The sequence below is a fragment of the Trifolium pratense genome, linkage group LG1 (genome assembly GCF_020283565.1).
Source record: "Trifolium pratense cultivar HEN17-A07 linkage group LG1, ARS_RC_1.1, whole genome shotgun sequence".
NCBI classification, from domain to species: Eukaryota; Viridiplantae; Streptophyta; class Magnoliopsida; order Fabales; family Fabaceae; genus Trifolium; species Trifolium pratense.
This window is the reverse complement of record NC_060059.1, coordinates 39919478-39936449: the sequence shown is the minus strand read 5'-3', so window position 1 is coordinate 39936449 and position 16972 is coordinate 39919478. Positions and strand designations below refer to the sequence as shown.

At 32.3% G+C, this 16972-nt stretch overlaps 2 protein-coding genes across 2 annotated transcripts; one reads left to right on the top strand and one right to left on the bottom strand.

The window, feature by feature from the left end:
• Positions 1–3975: 3975 nt before the first annotated feature.
• On the top strand, positions 3976–8616 carry LOC123917118 (protein EARLY FLOWERING 3-like). The gene is made up of 4 exons (XM_045968758.1): positions 3976–4381; positions 5933–6438; positions 7380–7431; positions 7522–8616. Exons 1-4 carry the CDS (start codon positions 4172–4174, stop codon positions 8497–8499), a joined length of 1746 nt encoding a protein of 581 aa, XP_045824714.1. The 5' UTR covers positions 3976–4171; the 3' UTR covers positions 8500–8616.
• Positions 8617–8883: 267 nt separating this feature from the next.
• LOC123917131 lies at positions 8884–11463 on the bottom strand. Its single transcript, XM_045968769.1, has 7 exons — positions 11239–11463; positions 10954–11040; positions 10378–10641; positions 9990–10151; positions 9851–9904; positions 9602–9748; positions 8884–9353 (listed from the first exon to the last, which is right to left on the bottom strand). Exons 1-7 carry the CDS (start codon positions 11392–11394, stop codon positions 8970–8972), a joined length of 1254 nt encoding a protein of 417 aa, XP_045824725.1. The 5' UTR covers positions 11395–11463; the 3' UTR covers positions 8884–8969.
• Between the last annotated feature and the right edge of the window lie 5509 nt (positions 11464–16972).

The window sequence follows — 16972 nt, the reverse complement described above, 5'->3', positions numbered from 1 at the left end:
TCTTTTAACCCGTTTTCACGTCGAATATTCAAGATTTCGGACATTTTCTTCGACTAGATTTTGGCACGGAAAGAGTAATTCGTTATTTCTAAATAATTTTTATTTATTGGTCAAAAAAATAAATTGTTTTTTGTAAATTAAAAATTGCAAGATAATTTTTTTATGTGAAGTGATAATTAAATCATGATGTAAAAAAATAATAATATGAGATTAATTATGATATACTTTATGCGTAAAACATATTTAGTTTTCACATATTTTTGAGTTCATTTGAGATTTTCATCTTTGTGATTTATTTATCTAGTGTTGTTTGATTTGAGTCCCGTCTTGGTACGATGTTTGTTTTGAATCCCGTCTTAGTACGATGTTTATTTTGTTCATTTTTGCAGATTTGCTTCGATCCAGATATAATACAGATTCAATGACTCTAGTGTCTTCAATGTTGCAAATCCGAGAGCATGATTATTCCGGACACTTGTATTTCGTCATATCAATTGTAGGCTTAAAGATAAAGTCGTTTTATGCTATTAATTCGGATGCTATGAGCTTGTTCGCAGATTCATCCTTTTTAGTTTTTAGCGATTTTGAATATGTAATGATTTTAATTGATGTGCTATCTACCGATATGAATGAATACTTTTTTTTTGTAAAAAAAATATATTTAGTGTTTCCTTGATGTCTTTTTTGACAATTTGATCCTTGATGTCTTGGTGATCCTTACGATTGACTAATGATGTAAAAAATATTCTATAAATCAATTAAATCGTACTAATAATAATAATATTCCAAAATATATTCGATGATGTCATAGTCTAAAATAAGTATGACTTGGGGAATGCATCATGCATGGATGCATTAGGAAATGGAGTAGTACTATTTTATATTTTGTTTCTATGTTAAAAGTCTATATTTGAAATTTAAAAGTAATAAAATGGATAATAAATTAATAATGATAAAATAAATTATTTATCAAGGAGTCTAGTGACTAAAAGTTTTACCTATGTGTTTAGAGAGAAAGAAAGAGGGAACATAGAAAAACACGACAACCAATAAATATATTTGTATATATAATGCAATGTTCGTACCAACTAAGTTAGGCTCACGGGACAACGATAAAATATATTTACTTGTAACCAAATGAGAAAAAATTGTAAATTTAAATCTAAGTGATAATTAGTGCAAGTTAAGAATTCAATTATTATTTCATTACGGTAACTCACTTAATAGTTTTTAGAGACATTATTAGAGAGGTCGAGATTCGAACTTTAAATTTTATATGAGACTAGTCCTTAGACTATTGAAAAGAAAAAGCGACATTTAATACAATGAAATCAGAACGCACAAAGTCAAAATTGTATCATGCAACAACTCAAAACATCATTAAGATCAGAAGATTTAAGGGATTGATGTGGATAGCTCAACTAGTCTGAGCTAAGAGTTAAAAGGTGTAAAAGGTTAAGTTTTTCTTTTTGTTAAAGCTAAGGTGTTAAGTTGGAGAGATTTAAACTTTTTTTATATATAGAATGGAGATATTTAATTTTTTTTTATAGAGGGAGAGATTTTTTTTTTCCGGCTTTTCACCACCAGTTGAATCTGGTTCGGGGGTCAGTTCTGGCATCAAGTGGTTCCAGCCCCCTCCCGATCGCAGTTGTGGGGGATCGAACCGCGGTCCTCCCTACCAAGTTCAGCACCAATCACCACTGAACCAACTAACGATTGGTATAGAAGGAGAGATTTAACTTTTTTGAAAACGGGAGAGATTTAACTTTAAAATAGTATTCTTTTTATTATTATTTTTTTAAAACATTTATTCCTTTTTATTGAAAACTATTAAAAGCTAAAATTTATTTATACTATTTTACTCTTTTTTCTTCATTTTTGTCTTTTTTTCTCCACTTTAAATAATTTAACTAAATAACTCGCGTAAATATTTTATCTCTTCTCCGTTCCTCCCAAACCAAATACACTCGTCAATTAGTCACATTCACGTCATTTGCTCATAAACCAACTTACACTAAGTTGAAGAAGAAAAAAAGAAACAATTCTTTTATCCTCTATTTCAACTCTATCGAAAAATGTAGATACATCTCTAAGTTGATATTAAAACTTTAAGTTACTTGTTATCGTGATAATTTAACCCGCTATGTTTCTTTTTGTGTTAATTCTTTGGTTTTAGAAAAACTAGACCCTTACCCGTGCGATGCACGGGTGTGATGCGATTGTTTTTATTTTACAATTGCATAAAACTGAAACATTAAATATTATCAAAATAATAATAATAATAATAATAATAAAATAGAGAATTCGAGATTCAAAAGATTTATTTTGTGGCATTGTAAGTGACTGATGTGGTTAAATAAAGAAATATTATTGGTTTAAGGATTATGGTTTACTTTACATGAGTAACAGAATAACTATCTAAAATTTATATATATAGGAGTAATATGATATATCTCCGCACAACATATAAATCTATTTCAAAACACACAAAGGATTGGATGAAAAGAGATGCGGCAAAATCTAAGTCACACAATTGACATATAAATAGTGACAGAATTAGAAAAAGTCAAATAAAACAAATAAAATTAAAGGGTACATACTTTTTAAAAATATTCCAAAGGGACATATGTGAAGAGCATCAACCTCACAGTTAAGTTCTTTTAAGTAAGAGATGATGACCCAAAGCCTAAAATCAAATATTATAAAAATAAGTATTTCAATTAAAAAAATGAACAAATAAAAAAGTAAAGGAAAGGAAAATAAAGTAAAATAACTATTACATAATTCAATTAAAAATAAAGTATATATTATTTAATTTGTATCATGATAGAATATGAATACACATATACAGTAGCACTTAACTAAACCTATAAATGATGTGCAACACAAAAGTTGAATGTATGATCTGCAACAAACAAAAAATGTTAGCGACTTAATTTTATTTGTTATGCAAAAAGTTAATTTTTGCAAAAAATAAAATAACTACAACAAATCATGGTTTTAGAAAATACATAAGTATTTATACCTGATGCACAAAAGATGAAGAGGCAAGATAATGGAAAGAGAAATTGCACATATAAGATATGAGAAAATCTATTCTCACATTCAATTGAAAAAATAAATGGTAATCTTGTTAAGCACATGATTGAGCATCAGGGGATGAAAATATTTGTTTATAACATTCGTAATGGTTAGTTAGAAAAATATGAATAGGATCAAATTAAAACAATTGTAACCTGTATATTAAAATATTGGTAGAAGAGTCGAAGAGATGAAAATTGAATGGTGACTTAAGAGATGAAAAATATATTACCGGAAGTTACAAAGTTAATTATTGTGTATTTTTGTATTCTCCTTATTATAATATAGTAAGCAAATGTTATTATATTCGCCAAAAAAAGTAAAGGCTAAGTAAAAGTTTGAGTGAGTGTATATTAAAAAGCCATAAGTATATAAATGTAGAATATGAAAAGTATAGAGATGACAATAATAAAATAATAATAATAATAATAATAATATAAGTAGAAATGATGTGGCATTGTAGAGTGATTTAATTGGATTTAAATGGATAATGTGGCTAAATGAAGCAATTTGATTGGTCTAAGTGGATTAGGGTTAGGAGAACTATTTAGGAATTATATATATAGATGACTCATTGTAATTCAATCCCTTTGACAATAAAACAAAATATAATCGCATCAAAATCTATATATAAATCTGCTAGTACAAAACACCTTTGGTGTGTTTGATTTGAGAAAAAAAAAAAAAAAAGTAAGAACCTCAGTGTAAACTCATAGAGACATACACACAAATAAATTTTTGCTTATAATTAAAAATAGAAAGTATTTGGCTATGATTATTAAAAAGATCGTGTTAATATGTGTACATGAGGCCAATAATAAAATATCTTAATATAAAAATTTAACATTTAATAATACAAAATCCACAAAATTTCTATTTTTTCTTGCTTATTAAAAACGGTTTTAGTTAGAACCTGAGAAGGATCAGGGTAGCTGTATTGTCTCGTGTCAAGGGCCCCCACAACACCATAAAAAATTTTTTTGCCGTTTCCTTTGTTGTTTTTGATTTCACATAAACTACTACTTTTGCTCACACACTTTCATTTTCTTCACTTCAAAATTGAGATAGGAAGAAGAAGAAGAAGGAGGAGATGAAGAGAGGAAAAGGTGATGATGATGATGAGAAGGTGGGACCCATGTTCCCAAGACTCCATGTCAATGACACAACGGACAAAGGAGGACCAAGAGCACCACCCAGGAATAAGATGGCACTATATGAACAGTTTAGTGTTCCCTTTCAAAGATTCAATCCTAATTCAAATTCTTCTAATTCACTTCCTCTAACACCTTCCTCCATCATGGTAAAGCTTTGATTTATGTACTTTTAATTCCCTTTAGACTTGGATATGATTTTGGACAATAATCAGGTGTTTGTTGATCTATAGACTATAGGTTTAATTTGTATTAAATGTAAAATGGTTCTATTTATATGGTTGGATACACAATCCATGAAACTGACTTGTAAGGTGAGGACTTTTTCTACTGTATGTGGATATAAATGGTAATTAGCTCAATAGAGGTAAGAGAAACCTGATAGCAGGTGATTCAACGGATCTTTGATAGGCTCTGATACCACCATCATAGAATTTTGGGTTGGGCCTAACTCAACTCTACAAAACCGGCTTGTAATGCGATGACTGTCTCTGGTTATAAACTCATGTTTAGGACATCTCCCATCCAATGTGGACTCGTAACATAGAACAATAAAAATAACACACAAGGAACTACACTTAAGTTTTCTCATTAGATTTTACTTTTATCTTATATCTGTTTAGTTGTTTTGTAGAATAAGAAAACTAGACAAGATTGGTTTCTTTTAGCAATTTAGGGGATTCTTAGGCTTTTGATGTTGTACCTAGGAGTTTGTTGTTTTCTTACTCTATATATAAGTTATTACCAGTGTTTGATTTAGCTTCTAACTTCTTTATTGAGCTTCTCAAATACAGTTCTTCACGTATAGAAAGGTCCTAATAAGTTTATAGGTGTTTGTAGCGATGTGAGATGAAAGAGTTTTTGAAAAAATTGAGATGAAAAGCTAATTTGAACTTGAAATGAGGAGCTATTAATTTATTATTGAAGAAACTCGTAGCTATGATAAAATTCTTTTAATATTTCTTTTTTCATAAGTGTTTATTGAGAATATTTTTCAAATTGGCTCATTGTCACAACCCTAATACTTGCAAAAGCTCAATGATGTATTCGGATTGTAGTTGGGAAAGAATGAGCCAATCCATCTTGTTGTTGCTTTTGTGTTGATGAATCATTTTAGTGCACGTGTATTGAAAACCAAAGATAAATAAGTTGTCACCAAAGAAGGTGCATTGGTGTTTTTATAACCAAAAATAGGAGTCTATTAGGCGTGTACACCCCCATTTTATTTCTTATCGAAGTCTAACTTTTTATTTGAAAGAATGGTGTGACAATGATTTTGTTGTAGAGGCTTTTTTACTAAGAATAGCCTCTTCCAATTTTTATCCCCCACGTGCCCTCGCACATGCCCTTTTATCATATGCTGATATCCAACTCTTTATTTAAACGAATGGTGCGGCATTAATTTGGTTGTTGCAAGGTTTTGTTACTGTAACAAGAAACAACTCCTTAATTTGTCAAGGAAGAAGGCACATTACTGTTTTTATATCTTATATCTAATGGACTTGCTCTTTTTTTATCATGTACTGAAATCCAACTTTGAATTTGAAAGAATGCTGTGCCGACAATTGAAACTTACTATTTGGTTATAGAGGCTGTGTTAGCATATTAAGAATTAGGTCTCTCAAAAACTGAAGCTTTGTGCAGAATGTTCATGAATGACTTTATGTTAATATCTCTAATACGAATCAATATATTTGAAGGGAAATGACCCCGACAGAAGCTGCATCTTCCCAGTTCGTTTACCTTCACAAACGAATATACATCGAGCTGAAAGTGATATTTCTCACCAATCTAATGGAGCAAACTTAGACACTTTGTCAGCACAAATTGAACAGAGAAAAGATGTGAGAAAAAAGGGTGAAGGGCATCTCCAAGTAAGCTCAAGTAGACAGAAAACAGGAATGTCTGTCGAAAGCATATTGACAGGAGAAATTATTGACAGTCCAGTGAGGCAAACCAATAAGATTCTAGATGAAGAGGATCAACATTGTTCTGTGTCAAATATATTGCATAAGGGTGATGCTTGCGTACGACAGGAATCCAATGACATTGAACATAGTGACGATCTCCTTAACTCAGAAGGAAGTGACGATCTATCCAAGATCTCCACTCTAGAAAATTTGTCAAGCCTGAAACTTTCTCCTGATGGTGTCGCACAGATATTAGGTCAACAACTTTTTTGGAAAGCAAGACGAAGAATTACCAAGTAAGTATTGTCGACGAAAAATTACCAAGTAAGTACGAAAAATTACCAAGTATTGTTGACAGATATTAGGCCTCGAACTTGAATTGTTTCCTTTTGAACCCTTCACTAATGTTTGGTTAGGTGATTCTCTTATATGTATCAGACTGATTGGATTTTAGTAACTTGAGTTTTGTTAATTGAATTCAATAAATATATCTTAGAATTAGTTGTCATGTTTTCATGAATTGTTTATTACTTAATTCGGAGTATGAGTCTAATATTAGTATCAATAAGTATTTCTCTACTTCTTTGACAATATCCATCATTTCATTTGCATCAATATCAATTTATTATTCTCAGTATTCATTTGCGTTCCTCTATAAAGGAATAAACCATACAACTTAAACAATAATCGGAAAGCTTTGTGAATTTTATAGGTTAGTTGATTCTATTGGGAATGCTGAATGTACCATATTTGAATTGACTGTATGCTTAACTGATGGTTCATATTTGATAATTTGAGTCTCGTCTTTATTTTGAATTAGAAACAATGAAATTGCACAACTATGTTTTGTTTGGAATTCCCGAGTTTTCATGTTTTGAATCATGTAAGCTGTTGGTTTTGTTTCGATAGGTGTTGTTAGTCTTGTTCCTGCCAATCCTTAGTGTGTGGTGTTGTTGTGGGGTGGTTTTTCTGTATTTGTTTGGTGGTTTGTTTTTTCCTTTTCTTATGTTTCCGTGTGGCGGTAGCCGTGTACCTGCACGAGTTCTAGAACAGTAGATATTTGGCCTGATTGACCGGTTACCTGAGGTGACAGGAGAATCTTTGATTTTGTTAGTTATTGGTTTATATGTTTGTCCTTTCAACTGTTCCAAATGTATCATTTCATCTTATGTGTCTAAAATCTCATATTGGATGAGTTATGTGAATTTTTTGATTGAACTCCCATTCCTCTCTACAGTCAACAGAGAATGTATGCGGTCCAAGTGTTTGAGTTGCACAGACTGATAAAGGTAAACCAATCTCTTGCTTTGCCTATTTTATGGGAATCAGATTCATCCTTCAAGCATGTTCATACCGAGTAATTCATTAAATTGAAACAGGTACAACAGCTGATTGCTGGATCATCAGATCTTTTGCTTGAAGATGCTGCTGCTATTTTGGGAAAATTTCCTCTGCAGGAGTCTACTCCTAAAAGTCTCTCATTAGAAGTCGTTGTTGAACCTCAGACACAAAATCATAAACAGCAAGACCATTCTGAAAACCTAAACCGTAAATCGGAATGTTCTGCTGAAAATGGAGTAGGGAAAACATCCTTTACATACCAAAGTTATGGTAGCCACCTTTCGAATTACACCCCTTTTCCTGGAAATCCACAACAGGAAAATGCAGGTACTCAAAGTTTCAATCCGTCACCTGGACATCAGTGGTTAATTCCTGTTATGTCTCCTTCCGAGGGGCTTGTCTACAAGCCATTTCCTGGACTTGGATTTAACGGACCAGTGTATGGAGGATGTGGGCCATTTGGACAAGGTCCTCTAGATGGTACAGTCATGAATCCTACCTATGGAGTTCCAAATTTTCATCAAGCAATTGCGGTTTCACCATTCATTCCTCCAAGCAGTTATGCCTACTTCCCTCCTCATGGCGTGCCAGCAGCAATTAATCAACCAACATCAGGGTCAGTTGTTGAACAGGCGACCCAGTTTGTTGCACACGGTTCTCATGATCAAAACAATAATTCATCTTTAGTTGGAGCCGGTTTTGACACTCATAATCAAACCCCGTGTAATTTGTCAAATCAGAAATTTGGAACCATATCACATGTCACAAAATCTCGGCCAACTAGGGAGAGAGGGTTAGCTGGTAGTCCTGGTGAAAAGGCACCAGGAATTAGAATAGAGAAATCTTCTTCCTTTACAGTTCCATTGGTATCAGATGAAGTCGTTCAATCACTTGAAACAAGACAAAAACCGCAGGTAATCAGAGTTGTGCCACATAACTCACGATCTGCAACGGTATCAGCTGCTAGAATTTTTCAGTCGATCCAAGAAGAGAGAAAACAGTATGATCTAGTCTAGTGTTGTTTATGGATGTGTAACCTTTGAGTTGAGTTTATAAAGTGGATCGAGTTTTGTACTAACTTTTTCTTGTCATGTATTATAATTCTATACAATAACCAAAATTTGTCAAATGTATCATTAGTGTATGTTGTCTCATTCTAATAAATCAATCAAAGTTCTGTTCATCAAGATAAATCAAATTTGATTGAATAGTATTTTGTTATAATTTAAGAGACTAAATTGTTATTTTGTAAATTTGATGGACTAATTTGATTGACACTTATAATTTCAAGAACTACTGTCAAGAATAAATGATTCAACTAAAATGTTAATTTGCTTGTTAGAGTATTGAAAAATTCTTGTAGATCCTGTATCATTAAATTAATGAGTTAAATTGATACACCAGTGGAAACATAAAATTGCAAAGAAATAGTGGTAGCTAGCAATAGTCTTCTCCTTATTGTAGTTCATAATTTTTCTAAATGTCATTAAGGGCACCTAATATTTCTACCAGGTCCTCCATAATAGAATAGTGGATCATCAACATAATCTGCTATATATTCAACGTTATAACAGTTATATTCATCGGAGAATTTATCAACCCATTCTGGAATCTTCCACATCGGATAATTATCGTGAACTCTCATCCCTAATATGGAAGCCGCAACTGGATACCCCCACGAACCATAAAAACCGCTACCCATTTGTGTTTTTGTATGAGGAGTATGTCCAACAGCTGTGCTGTAAACTTCACCACCCCACTCCACTGATTCGGCATTGGAGCGCATTCCCATGAATAGCTCAGTTGGCCAATAACCTATGTTGGTCTTCTCTTCACCATATTGCACCCACCAATTATTAGTCATTTCGTCCTAAAGCAAATGAAAATAAATTGGAAATCTCAATTAGTTAGAGCTTAATTTCCATACACAATGTAAAAAGTTTTACACTATCAGCACGTTACAACTATTCATGTGTGTAATTTTAGAAGTAGTTAGGATAAAAGTCAAATGTTTTTAATGATCTTACGGTTATGATTGATTGACAAAGTAAAAACTTTTTACATTGTCGGTGTATGTGATTTAAATTCATGGTTATACATCATATAAATGTGTCTCACCTTCTGGATGTAAATAGTTATTTGGTATGGAAGACCACCAGGAATTGGAATTGGATAAATTGTAGCACCTAAGGCAATTTCACTGTTAGTTTGAATAAACCCAGGACAAGTCAGATCAAAGCAACCTGTTCTATGTGAACCATCAGCCTGTAGAAATTGATTTTCCAAAAAGTAGAACAAATTAATGAAATTTCACAATACTTTTACAAGTTACAAGTATATAAGGTTGATGCAGTTGAATATAGTTACCGTCCAATATACGAATAACCGGGTGTTCCTATCTCCGTATACACTGGGATTGACCTGTAGAAAGTTTGTTAGTTAAAAAGTAATTAATACTTCATTGATAGCCTAAAATGAGAAATAATATGAGACAATTACTTCTTACCGCCCATCCGGATTCAACAAGCTCGTAATAATCGTAAGATCCATTTATGAGAGAGACCTGAGCAGTGCTGTATTCATCATCCTTTTCAACAAAAGGATAGGCAACTCGAATATCTCCTTTACCTCCCACGTACCTGAATCCATATGCGAAGACTATTGCCTTCTGGCTCACATAGATATCAAATCAGCAAAGCACAAGAAAGAGTTTGTTGCTTCAACCACAAGCAAAACATGCTTAAGTTGGTTTCATAATGCTCAAAAAGGTTAGTAAGTATGAAAGCTACATTTATCAATTTTTATTTTATTCTTTTTAAATTTTATGCGGTAAAAATGTTTTCGCGGTCAACAAATAAACATTATAATAAAGTATGCATATCGCAGAAACTTACCGAGTGATTTTGTTGTTGTACAAAGGAATCAACATTTTGATTCAGCTTATCACTGACTTTTCTGTTTAAGATACTTGGTTTCTTCCTTCCATATTCATCAATTGAGTGAGCCTTGAGAAGCTCTCTCTTTCGTATTCTTCGAACAGGTATTGTTCCCTTTGGACAGCTTCCACTTTTTCGCCATACTTGTTGGGAAGTTAATTTCTCATTTGTTTTGGTAACTTCGGTTGTGCCCTTCTTAGCTGAAGTGTAACTTGGAGCCATCTGATTCAAAGAGTAGTGAATTGGCAAAATGAAAAACAATATCGGAATTAGTATGTTTTTGGTTTTGAAGTGACGAAATTTAATTTCTAAAATATTGGTTAAAGTTAAAAGTCAATTCGTGAATGTAAAATGATTTATATATGCCTTGATAAATTTACATAAAAGCGGGTTAAACAATAAGTTAGATACCAAAAAATCAAGTTTGAAGGCAAAACCTTTAATTCTCAATTCAAGTTAGATTCAACTTTTGAGGCAAAAAACATTTAACTCGAGAATATCCCAATGTTAAAGAACGATGGAAAGAACATTTACCTGAATTTTGTGATCTTTCAAGGCGGGATGATCAAAGGCAGGCTGCTTGTTAATGTCGATGCAATCAATAGTATCCCCATCTTCACTCTACAAACATGAAGTAAAAAAAAAAAAAAAATTAACCATGAAAATTAATTAAACTTAACACACCTTGTAACAATTTAGAAAATCTGAACAATAAATACTATCAAAACTCACTCAACATTCAACAATGTCTGATATTGTCTAGTACATTGCAGTATATAAATTCTAGTATATCTAATTTCCAAAGAGAAGTTTTTATACCAGAATGGTTTTTAATGAATGTTTTCTAAGATGTTGTAATTTTCTCTCAACCTCCAAAATCTTCTGTCTAGAGAACGAGCCATCATTGTTAGTACCATAAACTGAAATTGCCAGCACCAAGAGAATAATGAATATTACTATTACTTTGGATCCCATTCTAACTTATATAAATATATGTAACAACTAATTATTATTATTATTGGTATTGATTTCTTTGACACAAAATGATAGATTCACATATCTTAATTGAATGGAAGACAATGAAATCTATATATAATAATAATATGATTTATTGGTAACATGAATTACCACATATGTACATTTGCTTAACTATAAGTTAGCTAGCGATGTCTGCATGAGTTACCGTCTATATTTTTGTCATTCATTTTTTGTTTACATCACAATTTTCTTTGATAGTTGAAATTGAAGTGCATGCTTCACTTATTAGCCACCTTACCAACCAAAAAAATAAATTAGAGAAAAAAGATTTAAGGATTAAAAATAAAAGTTTAGGCGAGTTGGATCTGAATTCACTAAAGCCTAAAAAAACTTTAAGAATGTTCTCACATTGATAACAAAATTCGACTCCAATGCTTCTGGGATCATAGTTACTGAATCATTACCAACCTACCTACGATGGCATATTAAATTGTTAATTACCTTGATTTTTTATAATGGTTTTCTGCTAATCAATTAAGTCCATGCATGTGATGTGTATCAATCAATTAAGTCTTTGTGACGTGGAGTCATGTTGACAAATGTCACGTACACAATTAACATACACATCATCGCCGCACACGGAGTAAACAGGGAATAGGGGATAATTTGATATACGTTACTCAATTTAAATATTTACTCAAAATAAAATATCATGAGAGAGAGAGAATAAAAAAAACCCAAGTTATGCATAAGCAAAGTGTACATAAACAAGCTTAATATCAGCAAATAATCATGAAAATAAAAAATCATTAACAAATATTGAAAATGGACCTCTTCCCCCTGATAGTAATCAAAACAAATACACAAGTCCCCTTAACAAACCAATTGCAAACTATATAGACACATTCATGCTTATAAAGCAATATTCCTCACTTATTAGCTAGAGACCACTATATTCACTCACTAGGAGTGATGTATGACCAGTGCAGTAACACACTATTCGACAATCTCATGACTTTTATAAATGGTGGATGACCCGATCAGAAACTTGATAGAAGGGGGCCTAACGGATTGTGGAGGAGTCTTTGATACTAGCTTAACAATCTCAAAGAAGCCGAGGAACAAATCAAAGAGGAAGACGAAATATTCATTGTGTAGAAGTCAACATTTGGATATAGTATCCTGTTTAAGAAATATTCATCATATAGTGCAACTTTCTAAAAAGCAATTGCAACCTGAACGATCAAATAATTGCATAGAGTTACAACTTCTCCAAAGCAGGGGAAGTAAACAATAAGCATAGAAAAGAAAAATAGCCTTTAACAACCAGACCAGTAAGCAATTTTGCAGGTGGAATAAGAACTTCAGGCACTGAGTTGAAGTCAAATTAGTAAAATGCAAATTATTGGATCATAAACACAAGCAAGGCCATGGCGAATTGAAGTCAAATTCATGACAACAAGAGAAATAGAAAAGTGAACGATTACGACCTAGACAAAAGAAAGAAACTGAAGTTTCTTTCAAAGAAACTTAAATCTATCGAAACATATGCATATGTAAGGTGAAGATTGTCTCTTACTTATAAACCTTTGTCTAGGCCAATCTCTGACCTGTTTCAAACCGCATAGAATTGACCTCATCTTATACATGGCATATAGCCATTTTATGTGACTATGATAAGTTTGATCCAACAAATATAACATGTTGGGACAACTCTAACAGAACATAATGATTCAACAAGCTACATTTATTTTTCCCTTAAAATCATTCAATTCATATAAAGCACTACAAAATGAGAAGCATAAAAAACTGAATAGAGATTCATTCTTTTCACATTTTACCAGTAATGATCTTAGTAGCTTCATCTTATTTGAAAACTATATAAGATAATAATCTTTCTATCAAACATAACCAGCGAGGGCAGATTTGAAGACCACATACCACATAACAAACTATAGTGCAAAGTGGCAATATTAGAAACAAGTTAAACATAAACTCATATGTGAGAGAAGATATATGATAGCTGCTAAATTTAACTATCAGTAACTAAACATCGAAAGATTAGTATAATATAAAATATTCGATAAAATTAACATCCAATAATAAAACACACAGTGCATAGTTCTTCCACCACAATGGCAGTTCACCCTAAAACTAGATCATATTAAGAATCGTCGCTAGTATCCGATTGAAAGTTTACATTGGGGAGAAATCATTGGACACGAGGATAATTTTTCTAAAGGATGCAGATTTGGATTTTGATATAAGGAATGGCAAATGTTGATCCTCATGACCTGTAAAAGACGCGCATTCTGTAAAATATATTTTGTAAATCGAAGTTCATCTTCCCAGCCTTCATAGTTTATAGTACATGATCTAAGGTGAGATGAAATGCATTCAAGAACAAAATTTGGGTAATTTCAGTTTATGGACAAATGTTCATTGATTGCCACCTGCAAAACATATGCAAAAATAAGATTGGTAAAACACACAAAGAAAAGAAGGAACAAAAACAATCCAAACCTTATAAATAGAAAGAATTTGAAGCTTGGGGCAACACCGGAGAACTTCTACTACATCATCCCAGTGATGAAATTTACAAAAGCCTATGTCAAGGTTGATTAAGTTTTGGAATATAGGAAAGCCTCCGTAATAGGACTTGACCTCTAGTAGCCTTTCCATCATCTACATACAATAAAAAGTTGGAAACACAAAAACAAGTTACATTATGTACAAATGAAATTGAATGTAAGTATCAATAATCGAAGCGACAAAGACTGAATCTCAATGGATGTGGCAACAAGGTCACTCTGCCACTTAAAATACTTAATCAAAATCGGTAACTTAATTACCCATAATCTTAAAATCTTGACGTTAGAAATTGCTCTGGAGGGAACATCAAATGCATTTATATCGGCTGTGGTCAACTTGGATAAGGATTTAAACTCTTCTTCGGTACTAACAGTAATGCTGCCTTCAACTTGTTCCGTATGCATATAGTAAACGTGAGGAGCAAGCAAGTGTTCCAAAACGGGACATCCATAAACAAGGTTGTTAAAATTCCGTTTACTTTTGAACCCTACAGAATACAAACGAAGGGTCTTAAGGGAGGGAAGATGAACAGAGATATTATCAATCACGTCTACGAGACTGGGATTGACCTGTAGCAAGTTTATTAGTGAAAAAATGATTAATACTTCATTGATAATCTAAAATGACAAATAATATGAGACAGTTACTTCTTACCGCCCATCCAGATTCAACAAGTTCATAATCACCGTAAGATCCATTTATGAGAGAGACCTGCGCAGTGCTGTATTCGTCATCCTTTTCAACAAAAGGATTGCAAACTAGAATTTCTCCTTTACCTCCTATGTAGCTGTATCCATATGCAAATAATATCGCCTTCTGGTTCACATAAATATCAAATCAGCAACTTAAGCACAACAGTTTGTTGCTTCAACCACAAGCAAAACATGCTTAAGTTTGTTTCGTAATGCTCAAACATTAGTATTAGATAAAGATCACATGACTCATTTCAAGTATACATTTTGAATTAAATTTACTAAAGTTAGAATACGAATCAATTGATCTAATTAACATATTGCAGAAACTTACGGAGTGATTTTGTTGTTGTACAAAGGAATCAACATTTTGATGCAACTTATCACTGACTTGTCTGTTTGAGATGCTTGGTTTCTTCCTTCCATATTCATCAATCGAGTGAGCCTTGAGAAGTTGTCTCTTTCGTATTTGTCGAACAGGTACTGTATATCCTTTGGACAACTTCCACTTTTTTGCCATACTTGTTGGGAAGGTAATTTCACATATGTCTCTTCATCCCTTTGCTTCGTCATAGCACTCTTGGTTTGACTTCTAGTTCTGGTAACTTCTTGTGTCTCCTCCATAGCAGAACTGTAACTTGGAGCCATCTGATTACATATTTTATTTTATGCATATTCAAAGAATAGTGAGTTGGCATAATGAAATCAATATTGTAGTTGTGTACATGTGTGTTTAGTGTTGAAGTGACGAAATTTAATTTTGAATGAATTGGTTGAAGTTAAAAGTGATCGAATTGAACGTAAAATAATTTATGTTACGAACATTCACCTGAATTTTGTGATTTTTCGAGGCAGGATGATCAAAGGCAGGCTGATGTTTAACGTCGATGCAATCAATAATATCCCCATCTTCACTCTACAAACATTCACTAATACCTCAATGGTTTTTAGTGAATGTTTTCTAAGATGCTGTAATTATCTCTCATCAACTTCCAAAATCTTCTGTTTAGAGAACGAGCCATCATTGTTAGTACCATAAACTGAAATTGGCAGCACCAAGAGAATAATGAATATTACTATTACTTTGGATCCCATTCTAACTTATATAAATATGTAACAGCTCATTATTATTATTATTGGTAGTGAATTCTTAGACACAAAATGGTAGATTCACATAGCTTAATTGAATGGAAGACAATGAAATCTATATATAATATGATACATCATACATGTGATTTATTGGTAACATGAACTATTTATGTATATTGCTTAACTATAAGTTAGCTAGCGATGTCTGCATGAGTTACCATCCAACAAGCAAATGCATGCTTCATTTATCAGCCACCTTACCATCCGAAAATATAAATTAGAGAAAAAAGTTAAAGGATTAAAAATAAAAGTTTAGACGCATAACACGATGATCCATAAAAGAGGAAGGTAGAGAGAAGACGAAGTCTATGTCTCTAATGTTAGGGTTTCACATCACTTCCTTATTGATTCTTCAAACTTGATTCATGATCTAAATAAGCTAAATTTGAATTTGCTGATTAAAAGAGTTGAATTTTATCTATGTATAGTTTGACTATTTAATTCATGAACAATGTTATATATGATCAATATTTTTAAATTTTCTAATAATGAAATTAAAAAATTATAATTTTTAAGTAAATTATCAATTTCTTCCTAGAAATATAGGGATTGAGTGTATTTTAATGACTAAATTGGCAATGAGTGATATAGGAATTTGTGGACGTAATAATAATTTATCACGTCCACAAATCCTTTTTTTTTTTGTTTACAATGAATGGGAATCGAACCTATGACCTATAACATACTACCCAAACCCTTTACCACTAGACCAAACCTAGTGGCTTACGTCCACAAATCCTAACTCAATCGATAAAAAAATATTAAAATTATTAGATCAAGTGTGAGGTTCGAATCCGACTATCTCATTTGTGTATAAGTTTATAATGATTGATGAGAACAAAAATTTCATTTGGTATTAATATTATGGGAAATGGATTCGGTGCAGTCAAACTGCACGCAGTCAGTGTATAACGACCGTCCGATCATGATCGGACGGTTAATATTTTAAGGTCAGATTTTGCCTAATTTTTTAAATATAAAATTGAAACTTAAATCTGATGTTTGATTTGGTATTGCACGGCTCAGATGCAATTGAATCCAGTGCAGTCAAAATCACCAACGGCACTCAAACCTGGTCTGTGAATCTGTGATAAACAAACTCACCGCTACATCTTTTGTCTATATTCCTTCTAGAACCATCC